At 44.0% G+C, this 17,006-nt stretch overlaps 1 protein-coding gene across 5 annotated transcripts in view; it reads left to right on the top strand.

Moving 5' to 3' along the window:
* The first annotated feature begins 3,666 nt into the window (after positions 1-3,666).
* The window catches only part of PRDM16 (PR/SET domain 16), a 438,392-nt gene continuing 425,052 nt past the window's right edge, over positions 3,667-17,006 (top strand). For all 5 annotated transcript variants that reach the window (XM_039509457.1, XM_039509456.1, XM_039509455.1 and 2 more), the window contains exon 1: positions 3,667-4,192. In XM_039509457.1, coding sequence (XP_039365391.1) covers positions 4,075-4,192 — 118 coding nt within the window. In that variant the 5' untranslated portion in view covers positions 3,667-4,074. The remainder of the gene's footprint in view (positions 4,193-17,006) is intronic.

Below are 17,006 nucleotides of genomic sequence, written 5' to 3'. Positions count from 1 at the left end.
TCCAGCTGAAATCAACGTTCCCCTGTTCTAGGCAGTGCGGAAACACCCAGCAAGAGACAGTCTCTCCTTCCGAAAGCCCAAAGTTTGCATGAACAAGACAGACAAGGAATGGGGAACTGGTGCACAGATAGATCAAAGTCTCACAGGGAGTGTATGGCAGAATGCAGAATTGACCCCAGATCTCCAGTGCCCTAATCCCAAGGCCATCTTACTTCTGCCTCTTATTGGAAACTTCCACTGAAGGTGAAAGGCAAGATTAATGTTCTAGGCACCAGCAGGAAACAGGCTCTGGATCCTGTGCGGTGGAAAGTCTGCCTGGCTAGCAAGGATTAGGGGCAGCTGCCCACAACCCCCACTCTGTTGGAGCAGGGAGCCTAACACCAGCTAAGGTAGCCCACAGATCAGGAGGGCTGGCTGGAGAAGGGGCAGAGAAGCCTGGCCAGGAGATGTGCAGATTCTGGAGCCCTAGTGAGATTCTAAAGCTGCTCTTTCTCCACCAGCAAAAGGTGGGAGGTGAGTTTTTGTCCCTCTGCCCATTGCTTGTTGAGGATGCTCAGCACCTCACAGGTCCAGGCTGCGTGTACGTGTAGGAAAGGAAAACCCAATGGGAAAGTAAAGCAAATGGGGACTTACTTTAGGGGCAGTGGCAGGAAACATTTGTCCGTGGGTCAGGACGAGAGTTGGTCAGGAAACAGGGACTTCTTCCACAGAAAATGTTGATGAAAATGGAAAAAAACCCAAAACATATTTGTCAAAGAACCAAAAATTTTCAGCTGAAAATTAAAAAAAGGGCTTCGGGTTTTCAGTTTTTCAATTAACATTCTCTGCAGGAAGTGGACACTTTTTGTGAAAAAAATGGTTGCTTCCAAAACCCAATTTTCTCAAAAAAACATCTTGGATGGAAAATTTCCAGTTGGCCCTAGTAAGAAGAGTGCTTTCAGTTGTGCACAGTGAAGGGAATTCAGCCCTGCACAAGGACTTTGCACTCAAGTCCCACTTAAACCCTCACTATAAAGTTTAAATGAGACTGAAGTGGTGGATTGGCTTTGTACTGGCCCTCCACACCCGGTAAATTTCTTTCATTGTTCCTGGCCTTCAGATTTGGGCAAGAAGCCACAGCCACAGGAGCTAACTCTTGAGCAGTACTTTGCTATTGTAGCCAGTGTCTATTTGCATGGGATAAAAAGGGAACTGGTGCAATCAGAAATGAACAAAATTATAGCAAAGTACTGCAAGTGTGTGCTCATACGCCTGTGTCAAAGTAGAAGGGGAAAAAAACCTCATTTACATCAGAAATGCTTATCTGCTCAGCTGTGCCAAGGCCCAATGAAACACACAGAACCTGTGAAATTGTTTTGTGGAAGGCAAACAATTCTCTGTAGCCTTTCATCCCTCTATGGTACATGCCTGCCAGCTCTTCACTGGTGCTCCTCCTCTCCTGCATCAGAGCACTAGCAAGGCTCGCAAGTGCCCAGAAAGCATCTGTTATCACAAAGGTTTCTGTCTGTTACAACTAGCGAAAAATCTACTGAACTTGATATGTTTTTTGTTTAGAAAATGGTTTTGTTCTTTCTAATCCCCTATGTGTGATTGTCTGTACTCCCATGTCTGTTCTAAGCAGAGTACACCGCATTAAAATACCCACCACTGCAAAGTGCAGCAGAGCAATTTATAATACCTGCCTTTGCCAGAAGTTTTTGCACCATTATGTTACATCCTATACATCACATTTTTGGAGGAAGGCGGTTTTGTTTTTGCAGTGGATTTTAAAATAACCACTCTGCTCTGGAAACAGAGCTGCCAACAGCCCAAAGTAAATTTATTATTTGTGTTTTACATATTTCCAGTGCTTTTGTGAGGAGATATAAAAATAATGTTAGCAGTTATATAGTACAAAGGGTGGGGGAAATGTGGGAATCCATAAATTAGACACGTCACCCGTATTCCGTGAAGGAGAATATAGCTCTGGGACATCCATCTGTTCACTCAGTAGTATAATAAAGATTGTCCTATCTGAGCCACGTTTACCAATATCTCTGACTATCAGAAGTGCCATTTCCTGAGCAGCCCCCCGGATAGTGAAACACACAGCAGATACAGTGTGGGCGTCGAATGGCATCGGGGGGTAGCTGAGCACCTCGCCTGGAATTGTCATAAGATTTGCTCTGTAGAATAATCATTTACATTAAGAGCCTTTCATCATGAAGGGTCCGCAAAGTACTTCATGAACTGTGACCCTGAGCCTGTAATTGACTGCACACAGGCTTACAGGTGTGCTGCACAGGACCATTGATTTCATATCGGATGCACCCTATTCTATTCTATTCTATTCTATTCTATTCTATTCTATAGTTTCTTGTACAGCTCTCATCACCATAGTGTCTGGGCACCTTCCAGCAGTGCTTCAAGCAACATTACTAACATCTATCATGTGTTGTTTGTTCTTTCATCCTGTCCTCAGAGGTAGAAGCATGTGCAGTGGAGTGTCTTGTTTTAGTAGTTTTATTTATTTTCTATATCCATATTGCTCTCTGTTTATGTTAGAGACAGCACCTCCAAGAGTCTATTGCAGGAACAAGACCTAAATATCAGAAAAATGCCAATATTTCTTTCCACAGGAATTTTTATTTGGGGGGAAAGTTCCTAAACCAGCCCCTCAACATCAGTTTTTTCACTGAAAATTAAAAACTAGCATTTTTTTTTGTTTTTTGAAAACTGATCATTTTTACCAAACATCAAAAATCTTTTGGTTTTGGATTGAAAAACTGGAATTTTTGAAAAAATGTTTGGGTCAAAAAGTCAAGCTTCATCAAAAATATGTTTCAACAAAGCAATTTTCAATCAGCTCTACTGTACATAAAGGAATCATTTCTCTCCCCCCCGCCCCACTGAAATGCAGCCAGCTCTATGGTGGAATGTGGTAGCTTTTTCACAGCACATAACAGAATTGCACAACAGCTTTGAAAGGAAGTGAAGAAGAAGAACATATGCATTTGAAACTACTTTGTGAATTCAGGATTCCAAACTAAAATTTTTTCTGGGGCTAATCCCCATCTCGAATACCTGATACTAGTGATTTCTCTGCTCACCTTAGGCCACAATGGTAGAGCTGATGTGGTTCTAATTTTCTTGCCATATTTTTTTGCATACTTCTTTGAAATGTGTTGTATTTAATTTGCCTTACAGAATGCACATTTCCCAATTAATACTTCCAGGCTAGTCAGACATTGTGGATTAGAAATAGGTTTGATCAGAAAAATGTGCTTAGAAAAGACATTTGTGGTAGCAATTTTCTCTCACCCCTGTGCGATCATTGATACTCCCCTAAGGGAACTCATTATAGACACAAAACTGCTATCACAGCCTTCCCAGTCACCTGTGCCTGTTGCATATACAGTCTATGGCTCACTGAGAATTCACTCAGTTGCAGGGTGCTAGAATCTAATTGCAGCAATCTTTCTGCTATATACATTGCTTTCCATTTACACTATGTGCAGCAATATTACAATATCTAAAGGGGGAATAGCCTCATGCAGCCAGATAAATTAGGCCCACCTGGCTATGCTCAGCTTAATTAATGAGAGCACCTCTTTCAATTAACCAATGATATAGGTGTATATAGAGCAGCACCAAAAGGAAGCAGTTTGCTTTTGTTTGAGAAGGTTGAATCTGGTCTGTCTGTGTTGAGTCACAAGCCTGGTAGACTTGTTGACATGTTTCTCTATTGTGCCTTCTTTAACTATTTTGAAGCAATGACCTTAGGGCTCCTTGGCAATAATGGGAGCAGGCTGTGCCCTCTGCAGATAAAGCACAAAGTACAATCTTTTAAAATGCATCTGCCCTGTGTGTGTGGAAGTAAAATCTAAACCAAAATAGTGGTGCATCTAGAGGAGTGGATCACATGCAGTTCTGGGACTATGCTTCCTTTGGTAACTGTTGTCAGCAAGTGACGGTGTATTCCAATGAAAACCCTGCTGCAACCTTCCACTGTGGTGCCATTGCCATTCTACCATACAGGGTGCACCCTGCTGTGGGACTGGTGGTGAAACCATTCAAAAAGCTTCACGCTGCCATATGTCTCACCCCCTCCTTGAAGTTGTCATTGGGGGATCTAGTGCAGCAACTCCATCCTCCAGGAGAAATGTCCACGTGCCAACATGGATGACAAAAAGAGCGGATGAAGACAGTGGCTGTGAGTAACAAATCTACCTTTTTTTTTTTCCAGAGCACTGGACAATGTAGAGCACTTCCACCCAACCTTGCTAGGCCCCCATATGTTTGTATGTGAAGGCCAATCTGTTCATGTTTCATTGCCAGGTTACTTCATCTGATCTGTTAATGCTGTCCGGGCTTTTTACACGTTATCCTGATTGTGCTTCCATGGATTTAGAGTAGCTCCCACAGTGTGCCAGCACTTTGCAGCCATCCAGGAAGAGAGGTAGTCCCTACTCTGAAAAGCTCACAATCTCCCAACAGGGGGACAAGCAGACCACGGGTAGGGGAAAGGAAGGATAATTTTTGATACAAGTCAGTGAAATTCAGTGTAAGCAGCCCAGCAAAAGTGAGCATTCAGGAAGAGCTTTAACACATGGGCCGGGTAGAGGCTTTGTAGATGGACTCAGGAATGTTGTATTGCCATAAAGTACTTCCTGATTTACTCTGTGTTCCCTTATCCCTTCTTACTGTGACCTAATGTGCTGTGTCAGTCCCACCCGATGGGGTGTGTTGAACCTCTGAACCATTGATAACTTGTTAGATTGGGTAATAACTGCAGATTAAAGAGTATATAGAGTCAGAGTCATTTATTCCCTCAGTAGATGTCTTCTTGCCACAAAGCAGACTGGCAAACTTGCCCTAAATTGTTAAAGCATGGTGGAAGGTTTTTTAATCTCCTGTGGATCAAAATATCATAGGTTCGTACCTATTTCTGAGAGGGATACAGACCCCTTGTGTATGATGAGCGAGTGCTTGACCACTAAAATCACTGCAGTGTATACAAGTCCCCTAACTTTTCAGTACCCCTTCTCTGTGCCCTGCCAGTCTATAGGGGGAAAGTGTGGAATTTTTCCTCTTCTCTCCCATAACTCAATAACAGATTTGTTTTCACTCAGATTTTCTCCGGAAAAGCTCAGCTCTGAGAGGAGATAAAGGACAGAAAGTTTAAGCCCCAGGAGTGTAAGCATATGAAAACAGAGAGCTAATGCAGAAAGTAGTTTAGGAAACCTTAACTTTTAGTAGGTACCACTATCAGCTACTACAACTGAAATGCAGCCAACTCTGGGGTGGAATGTGGCAAGCATGCAACTACTTTGAAGTTGTCCTCTTAACTTCCTGTCAAACTGTTACGGACGTAATTATCCAAACTGCTGCTTGGCCAAGGCACCAGGGCTATCACCACTTCTCCTGAAAAGTGTCATGGACGAGGCTATAAACCCTGCTAAACCCATGAGCGTGTTATAAAGTTTCCCAAACAAAGCAGTTTGTGCCGATAAACTTCCAGGCAGTTGATGTTGACCTGAATTATTTTGAGGCTTGGCCATTTCTAGGTCTTGTCAGAGAGCTGAGTATATTTTGAGAGTGGAGGAGGGGAAAGACCCTGGCTGATTTCTGGCTATAGTAGTCACATAAGAGTTTGCTGTTTTGCAACCTAGCATGGTTGAATTAGTGCAAACAGCTGAGCTCAGACTGCTATGTCCTGATGTTAGATTCAATTTGACTTAATCAAACAGTTGACAGGTGTTTTCATTATGTCTTTTCTTCATGAGGGAAAGAGCTGGAGCGGGGGTTTAGAATGAACCAGGGCAGGAGAGACATCTTTAGAATTTCTGCTTGTTCCTTACCAGTGTTTCACTTGAGGACAAATTCTGCTACCTAGCAGAACCCATGATCTTCAGGTACAAAAGTGGAAGGAAATCTGACTGAATATTGCTAGGGAATTGTGTTCTTCTTTGGAAATAATATTATATAGCTGACTACAAATGCATCTGCTCTTATTTAAAATACAGCTGCTTTCTCATTCCATTTATTGTTTAATTCATTCATGTTGCTTGTTGGAAATGCCATCATTAAATTCCTTCTGTTGCTTGTTTTAAAGAAAACTCTCCTTGGAAAAGAGACTTCTCTTTAAATTTAGCACAAAAGAAAATCCCAATAACTTTTATTTATAGATCAGGGCATGAGAGATTTCAAGATTTAAAGCTAACTTTGTAATTTTGTTCCCCTCATAAAAAATGCTTAACATTTTCCCCCAACCTTCAGAAACAGTATTTCAAATGTGACCTGTTTTTTTCACTCACCATTTAAGGGTGAGTTCTAAAATGCTGATTTTGTCCGTTCAAGTGGCAATCTCATGATGTAGCACTGTGTACGTAGAACGCACTGGGGAATTTGTGTTGCAGGTCCCCCTCTGTGCCAATCCACTGAGGGATATGAGTTGTTGTGGCCCTCTACTATACTGCTTTTGCTCTTTAGCTCAGTCAGTAGCGGCTCATGTTAGCTCTTGGAGGTCCTGGTTCAATCCTGGGTGTGTTGGCTAAAATGACAGTCGTCACAAATGCTTGATTCAGCTTGCAGAATAGGACCTTTTTAAGGACCAGACACTTACATGAGTAATTTCATTGAGTCAATGAGACAGTTGGCATGCTTGGAGTAGCTCACAGGTGTCTGCAGTATCCGGTCCTAAGAGCTGACAGTTTTTGATCATCACCAACACACAAGGGTTTGGGATTTTATTGTAGGGGATATGTGCTCCTGGCTTGGGAGGGGGGGAAGTATCTAGAAAAGGATGGTGAGAAATATGAATGTGTAATAACCTGTGTGATGAGAAACGATGCAATTTTAGCATTAGTTTGTGTAGGTGTAAGTAGAAGAAGGAAAATATTGAGTGTTGCTTTGCTTGGGGAACAGGCGGAGCTTGAGTGAATGACATCACTGGGAACATAAATCTTGTTTTGTTAGATTGATTTGTGTTCAGATGCAGAGTCTTGAATGGTTTTGCTTAAAGTGACAGTTTTCCCTTTGTAGTGAAAGGTGGGCGGCGATAAACCAGTCCAGCTGTAAAAATTAAAGGCCGAGGTGAAGCCCACATGATTATAACACAGAAATGCAGAGCACTTTTCTGCCAGGACTCTCACTAAGGTAACTGTTATACCAACTGTCACAAATGGAGCAGCCATTCTGAATTATTTTTTTAAAGAAATAATAGCAGATACTGGTCATTTTCTCCCCCTGTTGTGACCCGATTTAGGTTTATTATTTTGCAGTCATTCTTTACACCTTAATTGTGCCCTGCCAGACAGCATTTGGTGGTCAATATGCTGCAGAATAACATACTTCACAGCCAGAACGGCTCATTCTGCTGAGCTTTATGAGAAAAAAATTGATGAAGGTTCCGATTCTCTTGAAAACGTCAAGCCCTTTTGTGATCTTTAATTGGTTCACATTCTAGGTTGCTGAAGAGCCGAGTTAAAAAGCAACTAGTAATCATGTTATAGAAAATACATTCCCCCAATGACTGAGCACTATCCCACTTGCTGTAATGCACCCAAATGACTGAAAGTGAGAGAGCCTCTCGTTCACAGGAACTTATTTCGTAAAGCGAGAAGACAGCCACTCTGATGTAAGCCATTTAAAATCACTGTATGGGTGACCTCATTCAACTATTTGTAAAGAAAGTTCTCAGTTCACTCTCTTTAATTTTAATTTACTTTTGAGGAATGACACTATTGTCCCATCTCATTTCATAGTAAATGAGCAGAACTGCAACTCAGTGCTAGATGAGCTACTGACTGTATATCCATTCTGAGGTACTGAAGATAAGAGAAGGAAACAGGATGATGTATAAGGAAACAGTACTATTGGCACTGTTCTCTTAAAAGCTGCATGTAGCTGAATGTTGGAACATTTAATATAAGCATTTTTTAATCTGATAGCCAAAAGAGTGTTCAACGCCATGGACAAGGAATCTGAAGGGGACTTTTACATGTGACAACGTATTTCTAATATTCACCACTTAATATACAGTTAGCAACAAGAACCCCTTGGGTCTGATCCCACCCTGCCTCTGTCCTTTGGCAATTCGCTTAACAGCTCTGCTACTGTTGGCCTCTCTTTAAATAATACTTGTGAACGTCAACCATCTAGGTAGGTAATTTGCTTTGAAAATGTAAAGTTGTGTATAAGCACTAGGTATTGTTTTATTTGTATTACACCGAGGTTCTAGGTAGTAATAATACCTAGCTCTTATATAGCCCTTTTCATCAGTAGCTCTCAAAGCTAATATTTCAGCCAAATATGGTAAATGAACTTAACGTAGCAAGCAAACAAATGAAAGTATTTTAGAAGCAGGACTTGCAAAAATTTGAACGTACCCATTGTTCGTTGAATTGCCCACTCCCTGCACTTGTTCCCCACTGAACAAAGCTGAGTTCCAAGTCTCTGTACTGATTTCCAAAGATTGCATGGCATTGGGTCTTGCTACCTGAGAGAGTCCCCTCCTTCTATGACAATAACCTCACATGGCAGCTTCATTTTTCCAGAGAAGAGAAGCTCTCAACAAATAGGGGAGGCAGGACTTCCATAGAAGCAGGACAGAGATTTTGGAATTCAGTGGCAGGTGAAATAAGAATGACCATAGACCTCGGTATCTTCAGAGCTCACTGCAACACCTGTTTCTCTGACTTAGCTTTCCTGTGATTGCCCTATTGAGCGGACCATCACCATCAAGAGCAGGAATTGCAGCGGATGGCTCAAGCAACCTGGCTAATGTACTAGAAAGTACATCACACACTTTTAATAAAACAAAACAAAAACACATGTACTCATGGGCTTCTTTCTATTTACAGTGCATAGGAACAAGGCCATGGCCTCAGAGCATTTCCTGGGGAATAATGCTATCTGGAGTCCTTGAGCGGCCACTTACACCAGCTCCTCTCAACCAATTGTTAGTCCTCAGCAAATGTCCTTCCTTTATGTTCTTGTTGCTTAAATATGTGGGGTGGGGGAAGAGAGAGGGGTACAAAAATGCTGATTCTGTAAGTGCAAAAGTAAACCCCCTGAAGATAATGGATTCTGAAGGGCCTGCTTGCATGTGTGTGTATCTACCTTTGTGGTGCTTGATAATAAGTCATTGCTTTGTAGTGGTTAAGTGATATATGCTGGAACTGACATAAATGTACATACAGCCCTCTATGAAATAGGGGTCTGATCCTGTGCTCCATGTGCATCTAGAACTTCAGTAGGCATGTTGGGTATGCAATAAAAGTGGGTTTTAGCCCTAGGTCAGCAAAATCAGTTATTTATTTTTGATGTATAGCTAAGGAGAAAAGTGCTCTGTGGCCCCTGGGCAGGTACACCTGGAACCTTTTTTTCCCTACAGCCATCATGCATGCAGTATATTACCCAAAAGTATCCCTTTGAGGTAGGCTGATGGGTACTTAATTCCTTCCTGAATTCAGCAAAGGCTGCCAGGAATGCACAATATGCTTGTTCAGGGGAGTTTGATTGGAGATGCTTCCAATCAATAGCATGAGGATAACGTTAATTTAATACCCCTTCACTGGATAGCAATTTATTGGGGTTTGCTTCATGCATAAGTATATTAATTTAGCAAGTTTCTTCTTTAAAAAAGTCTAGTAAACACTATTGTTCAGTGAGATTGTGTTTAAATTTAGATATTGGGTTCATTTTTACTTTCAATAATATATTGGTTGTAAAATCATTTGTTTCCTACACAAGATCTGAAGGAACAGAAGGTGCTTTTATGATGTACAGATTGGCTTGGAGGATTCAATATTTGTTTTATAATTTTTGATGGATAGATCACTGTTCGTTTTTTTTAAAAATTATCAATTTTAATGTTCACAGTGGTATAAAACCCCGTAATTTTGCGCTTTTTAAAAAAAATCTATTAGTTTTCAGAGTTGTGAAATTATGCAATGGGGGCAGGATCAGGTAATGGCAGTAGACATTGAGATTCAACACTTTAAATCTCTATAACCATTAAAACACAAACTGTCAACATCACATGACCAAATATACCAAGTAAATGTCACTCAGAGTAGTCCTCAAGCAGCATTAGTCTTTCTTTGCCCATCTGCAAATTTAGATGATTATCAGTGGAAATATTTTTTGTAGGTTTGTGTGTATACGGTGAAACTGACATTTACTGACAAAAATCGAATCCTCCCAAGCCTATGCAACGCTTCACAAAACCCACAGGATATGTCTACACTGCAACAAACACCCGGGGCTGGCCTCTGTCGGCTGACTCAGGCTGGAGCCTGGCCTCTGAGATCCCGTGAGGTGGGAAGGTCCCAGGGCCCAGTTCTAGCTCAAGCCCATACATCTGCATTGCAGTTTTGTTGCCCTGCAAACCTGGGCCAGTGGCAGATGCTCTATTACAGTGTAGACATGCTTACAGAGGCTACCCCCAAGGAGCCTGGTCTCTTCCCTTAACTTCAATGTGGAGGGAAGGTGAAGCCAGGGAGAAAGTGTGTGCAAGATTGGCCAATAGCTTATGAATGGAACAGATCCTGGATAAGGAAGTGCAGAGACATTACTAGTGGAAAGGTCAGGTTGGAAAAAGGTAATAGGTTGGGTTTTTTTTCTTTTTGTTTGTTTTTTGACTTTTTGACTTTTTCCCCCCAAATTTTCCACACTCAGGGTGCACTGCAATTTTTTGCAATTAACTTTGTAACCATTTTTCTAAGTGTAGTTTTATTTTAACTGCCTCAGAGTAAGCTTCTCACTGACAAGTATGCTTCTTGCTTGCATATATATACCTGCCCCTGGAAATTTCCACTACTTGCATCCGACGAAGTGGGTATTCACCCACGAAAGCTCATGCTGCAAAACGTCTGTTAGTCTATAAGGTGCCACAGGATTCGTTGCTGCTTTTACTTCTCACTGACTGTGACCCTCTGCTCTGCTAACAAAACTGCTCCATGATGTTTCTTCCCCCCCCCGGGGGAGTTGCCATTAGCTCTCAGGGTAGATAATTTGTGAAGCAAACCCTTAGTCAAATAAAACAGTCTGGTGATCTTATTTTTAAATGGTTGATATGCTTTCAGGAGAAGGGGAAATCTGGATAGGTCCTCTAATTCAGTGGCTCTCAGAATACTCTACCCCTTTCAGGAGTCTGATTTTTGTCTTGCGTACCCCAAGTTCCACCTCACTTAAAAATTACTTGCTTATACACTCAGATGTAAAAATTTCACAGCACACGATTACTGAAAAATTGCTGACTTTCTCATTTTTACCATATAATTATAAAATAAATCAATTAGAATATAAATATTGTACTTGCATTTCCATGTATAGTATATAGAGCAGTACGAACAAGTCATTGTCTGTATGAAATTGTAGTTTGTACTGACTTTACTCATGCTTTTTATGTAGCCTGTTGTAAAACTAGGCCAATATCTAGATGAGTTGCTGTACCCCCGGAAGATCTCTGTGTACCCCCAGGGGTATGCATACCCCTGGTTGAAAACCAGTGCTCTAATTGCCAATCTGTGTGCCCATATATTGAGGGGGAGAAGGGATGTTTGAAACTTGATTTTGGATACACAGACTGGGGTTCTCCTAGCAGAGAGATAGGAGCCCTAATCCACTATTACACTGATCATTGTATGCTGAGATTTCAAACTACCCAAATCACAAAATCTAAAATAACAAATGAATTATCACTCAGCCTTTACAAAAAATCAAGGTAGCAAGGCCACAATTATTTTTTGTGCTGGAGGTGGTGGTGGTGGGGGGGCAGATTTTCTTGTCAGTTAATTGTACAAAATACTTTCACTTAGGAAAATGTATCCTTTTTTCTCTGAAACTGCCAACTCCTCCATGCAGCCCACAAATGGCATTGGAATACACTGGATGGCAATGTATTGGATGGGGGAAATGGAGCAATCCAAATTCATCACCGGTGTAACCCATTGACTTTGGTGGGTTTTCTTACAGTAGGTATGAACTTGGTGTATTCTTCCTGGTTGCAGTTTCCCTCTCAGAAGTCAAGTCTATTGCATAGTAACGTGTGTTCTTAATATTATTTGCTAGGACAGTTTTTCATGCATTCCTGCATCTAAATGGATTAGGATTTCCCATGGCTGGAAGAGTTCTTTTGGGTTCTGATGGTTTTTCCTAGACTTGGGCGAGATGCAAACTGCGCTGGCCGCTTGAGAAATGCTTCTAAGTACTTTCCCAGCTATAGCTATTCTCTGTCTGCTCCAGGACAGGAGTGTGGTGTGAGGTGTTGTGTGTGTGTGGTTTTTATTTGAAGGTTTTTCTCAGTTTTAGGGATGGATGTGAAATGTTGCTGGCAGCGCTGTTGTGAGCCAGTGAGGTTCCTTCAGAGGTGGAAGAAAATAGGTGAGATTTGCCATAAATCTTTCTCCATTGCTGTTCCTCAGGAAACTAAACATGAGGCTGGTTTGAGGCTCTAGAGTGCTAAGGGGGTGTATGTCCCTTACCAGGTTGCAGCGGTAACCCGTACAGAGAGTAGGGCACAAGAATGTTCAGAGAGGGTTCCCAATCAGATGGGTCATTATGAATGACTCTGCCAGGTAAATGCATTGGACAGGATTTTGGATCTGAACACAAAGGGAAACTCAGAATAGGGTCTTGCTGTTGTCCTGCTCCTTTAGACTCTGGTTTCAAGGAGTGATTATTGAAAAATAATAGACATAGGCTGTTGTTGGGGGGAGGGATGAACTATCTCCAGCAGGTCTGGATTAGGAGGCACCATGGTCCCATGGAATAGGGCCCTGTAAATCAGGAGACATGGGTTCTGGTCCTGGCTCTGCTGGGTGTACTTGGGCAAGTCATTTCCCCTCCTGCCCAGTCTCTTATCTATTTAAATTGCAGTCTCTCTGAGGTGGGCCCTGTGGCCTGGTATACACTGGGAACTTATATTGGTCTAGCTACATCTCTCAGGATGTGGAAATCCACACCTCTGAGAGAGAGAGAGAGAGAGAGAGAGAGAGAGAGTGCTCTGCCAACCTAAACCCCAGCATAGATAGTGCTAAGTAGAGGGAAGAATTATTCTGTTGATCTAGCTACTGCCTTCGGGGGGTGGATTACCTGTGGCCAGCAGACAAACTCCTCCAAACAACGTGGCAGTTCTGCTGTAGACAGACCCTGAGTTTCATTGTGGGTATGGACCTATTACGATGGGCCGTGACCCAACTGGGGCTTTTGGCTTTCATTGGGCTATAAATGTTTACTGTTACTAATGTCTTGAGCTCAGCGGGAAGTGGCCTGGGAGAAAAACCTGCAGCTTCCACCGTCTGCCTCCTGCCTTTGTAGCAATAGGCAACTCTGCTTGTAGCATCAGCTTCCTTTGGCTGTCCTGGCTGCCATGTGTCTGAGCAGTGACACAAGTTGGCTGCAGGGCAGGAGTCAAAAGGGGTGCCCATTTAGGGTGATGTGATGGGACAGAACAACCACCAATTGTTAGGGGTGCATAAACAGGCTCCCTTTTCCAATGAATCCTTTTCTATTTCAGGGGTGTGGGTCCCCACCACCTAAAACAGCTGTATGATGTATACTCTAGGGATCCAGCATGCCTGTGTTCTCTGCTAAGCAATGCCTCCTATCTCCACGGCTGGTTATACCCAGCTACCTGGGCATGCAGTGTCGGCCTTACCTGTAGACCTACCCCTGGCCAAGCCAAACCCTCTTGGCGTTAAAGCTGTTCCCTAACTTCTTAAATGCACAGAGGACACTGCTCACCCCGGCCCTTTCTCATAATCTTTGTAGCTAATTGTCTGATGGGGGCTGGAGGAAGTTTACTGAGCTTGGCTAGGGCACAAAAAGGGTTAAAAGGCTCCTGGGTTTCGGCGAGCAGGGCAGGTCTCGCCGCTGAGGTGTCCCCCTAGCAGAGCATGATTGATTGCATCTTCTTAAGGTCACATTCAGAGTTGTTTTGCTCCAGGGCTTTCCTGGTTTCTGCACTGTTGTAGCTGTCTTGGCAGAGCCGGGGCTCTTATTGTTTCCTTCCTATTGGATTAGCTATTTGTTGGGCAGTAAAGCGAGACTCCGGGCCTGATTTTAACAGCGGGAGAGTGTCGGTTGGGAACGGGGGGGGGACAGAGAGGGCTGGGTGCAGGAGCAATTGACCTGCCGGCGGGGAGGCGACTAGCCAGGATCTCCTCTAACTCCATCTCCAAAGGGACCTGTGTAGTCAGCACAGGTGGGACGCGGAGCGGGGTTGTAGTTTTGGTTTAAACCTTGTCAGTGTCTGTTGCTAACTTTGTGACCACGAAGCAAGCGCTGAGGCGAGGCAAGAATCAACACCCGCTTACACGGTCAGAGGGGTACATGCATCCGACGAAGTGGGGATTCGCCCACGAAAGCTCATGCTCCAATACGTCTGTTAGTCTATAAGGTGCCACAGGACTCTTTGCTGCTTTTACACAGTTAGAGGGAGGTTTCCAGGCAGAACACCTGATCCACCCGGCACGCTGCCACCCCTGCGTCTTCACCGTGAAAGGAGCCGGGGGTGTGCGTTAACTCGAGTTAACTAGTTCAATGTCTAAACGCACCTTGCTTGCCGTGTCCGGGGGCAGGGGTCCAGCCCAAGCGCTGAGGAAAGCAGAGATGGGGGGGGTGGGGTGGCGGTAGCATTCGTGCTTTGGGCTCCAACCAGCAGACGGGAGCTGGGGTAAGGGCAGACGGGAGCTGCCCCCTCCAGCAATGGTGCAATTCTGTTCTCGCAGAATTTTGCTGCCATCATCTGTGCCAATGCAGCCAAGATGCGCTAGAGCCAGAACCGAGGCGCGCCGAGTTTCGTGCCACTCCTGCCTTTGCCCTGGTGGGTGGGAAAGGTGGCGCCCCCCCATGTCAGATTCGTGTGCCCTTTGGTTCTTGGACTCCTTTCCCCGAGGGGGGTTAGCAACCAAGACCTGGACAGAAATCGTCAAAAAAACTGGCTGAAGAGGAACCCCCACCTTTCCACCCATCATAAGGGGGCCAGGGGGCAGTGGACACAGGGTGGCAGGGGGCAAGAATCATGAGTCCCCTGATTTGAACGTTATTGACAACGGCCTTTTTAAAGCTGGTCAGTCACCGGGGTCATCTACAGCCCTTCCCTCCTCCAGACTCGGCGCCGTGGAAATGACCACGAGCCTTTAAGGAAAACTCCCGTGGATTGGAGTCGATAACCTTCCCACAGGGTTTTTCTGAGCCAGCCCAGAAACGTGAGCGGAGAATTCTATCTGTGCCCTGGGACAATTCAGCGAGCCGTGTAGACAGAATCCCAGTCTTGATGAATAGCGGGGTCATGGGTAGGCTTTGCCTCTACTGCGGAATTTTGCAGAGCGTTTTCCATTCGGGCCCGACAGAGCTAGACGCCGCAATGTCAATGCAGGAATCCTTGCCTAGAGATTTGGGCTCAGCAAAGCAGGAGAAGGGAGCCAACCCGGGTCAGTGCTCAGTAGCTGGGTACCCCGTCTTTGCCCGTGGGCCATGGTGTTGTGGGCACACAGGGCTATCTGGATGGGGCCAAGCTCTGGTGGCATAGCCTCTCCAGGCATGTGATCGGGGTTCCTGGGAAGAGTTTTCCAAGCCAAAGACCCCATTTGTTGCCACCCTGTGCATATGCTGCCTGCTAGGTGTTAGCCTGCGGTCCGCATTTCTCTCCCTGTCGCGCCTGTGTATATCAGGCACCCCCACTGGTGAATGAAAGATCACGGCAAAATCACCTCGCACTCCATAAGTTTTTCCCTCCCGCCTACCCCATTGAATTATGCCCTTAACTACCTTGAATTTGAAAGGGAGTTATGTATATATATCAAAAAGCTGCTTTGTGTCCTAAATGAATAAAATATGTTCATGTCCCATCAGCTCCCTGTTTGCTCCCATTATGCACCTTTATAAGAGAAGGAGTTAATCATAAATGGGTTGCCACTGGCTTTTTGCACTTATCGCCTTCCCAAGAGGCAGCCAAAAAGTGGTTCAACTTCCCCAGTTTGCTTGGCTTGGATCTTCCTTTTAGTAACAAAAAAGGAGGAGAGGCCCCTTTGCCTTTTAAGCAAATGTGCAGTGCACAGAAAGGATTGCGGGGGGTGTGAATTTTTTTTTTTAACAGAGATGCGGTTAGAATCTCCCTGGGCATAAAAATAATCAACATCCCACTTGCTCTTTGCCTGCAGATGATCAGACATAATTGGCACCCAAACGTTTTTCAGGTGGGACTCGGAAGAAGTCAGGCTTTTTCGACAGTCCTAGGCTGTCATCTGGAGTTGAAATAATGAAAATCAAAGAGAGGAGCATTTGGGAAAGTCCTGGGTCTTTTTTTTCCCCCTTGTTTGCTTGATTTTTTTTAAAGTTGATCATTATGTCTCCAGAAAGGCTGTGCTTGGAAAGCTCTTGCAGAAAAGTAATTCTAAGAGTCTAAACTGTGCAAAAAGAAATCGGTGAGGGTTTATTTTTATCCTTTTTTGCAGGCGTGCGAGTTTGTGCTTTAAAAATCAGTTTTCAGGAAAAGGCAAGAACAATGCAGCCTTTTAAAAAATCTGCAGACTTCTGAGAATATGCCCCCCCTCCCCTTGATTGAATACACCGGATTTCTCTTCCTAGCAAAGGGGAAGGTTTTGTTCGTTTGGACAGTCTGTGAATACTGTTCTGAAACTTCTTTCAAGTGAGAACTGAAGAGGGAAATGTTAAGTTCTAAGAGGAGACAATACGTTAGCATCTTTGAACTGAGTCCCTTGCATGCAAATAAGGCTGTGGGGGGATTTTGGTCAACTTTAATTGGAAGGTGGAAACGTGAAGTTAAGGATACGTAACAAAGTGAATCTAGAGGAGTCGCTCCCACGTTCTGCAATATGGATTCGTGCTGGGGGTGTGTTCTCGGTCTCCCCATTGAACGTTTGGAGCAATGCGGATCTCGTCTTCATCCCCTGTAGCCCCCTTCTCCGATTCCGGGGATAAAGTGCGGACCCCCCTGCCCGTTAGAGACCGGACCCGTTCACCTGTAACTGCTCAGCCCTGTAGCGTCTCTAGGG

Source organism: Mauremys reevesii, linkage group 21 (genome assembly GCF_016161935.1).
Source record: "Mauremys reevesii isolate NIE-2019 linkage group 21, ASM1616193v1, whole genome shotgun sequence".
NCBI lineage: Eukaryota > Metazoa > Chordata > Testudines > Geoemydidae > Mauremys > Mauremys reevesii.
Note: the sequence above shows the minus strand (reverse complement) of the source record. Positions and strands in the feature narration are given on the sequence as shown.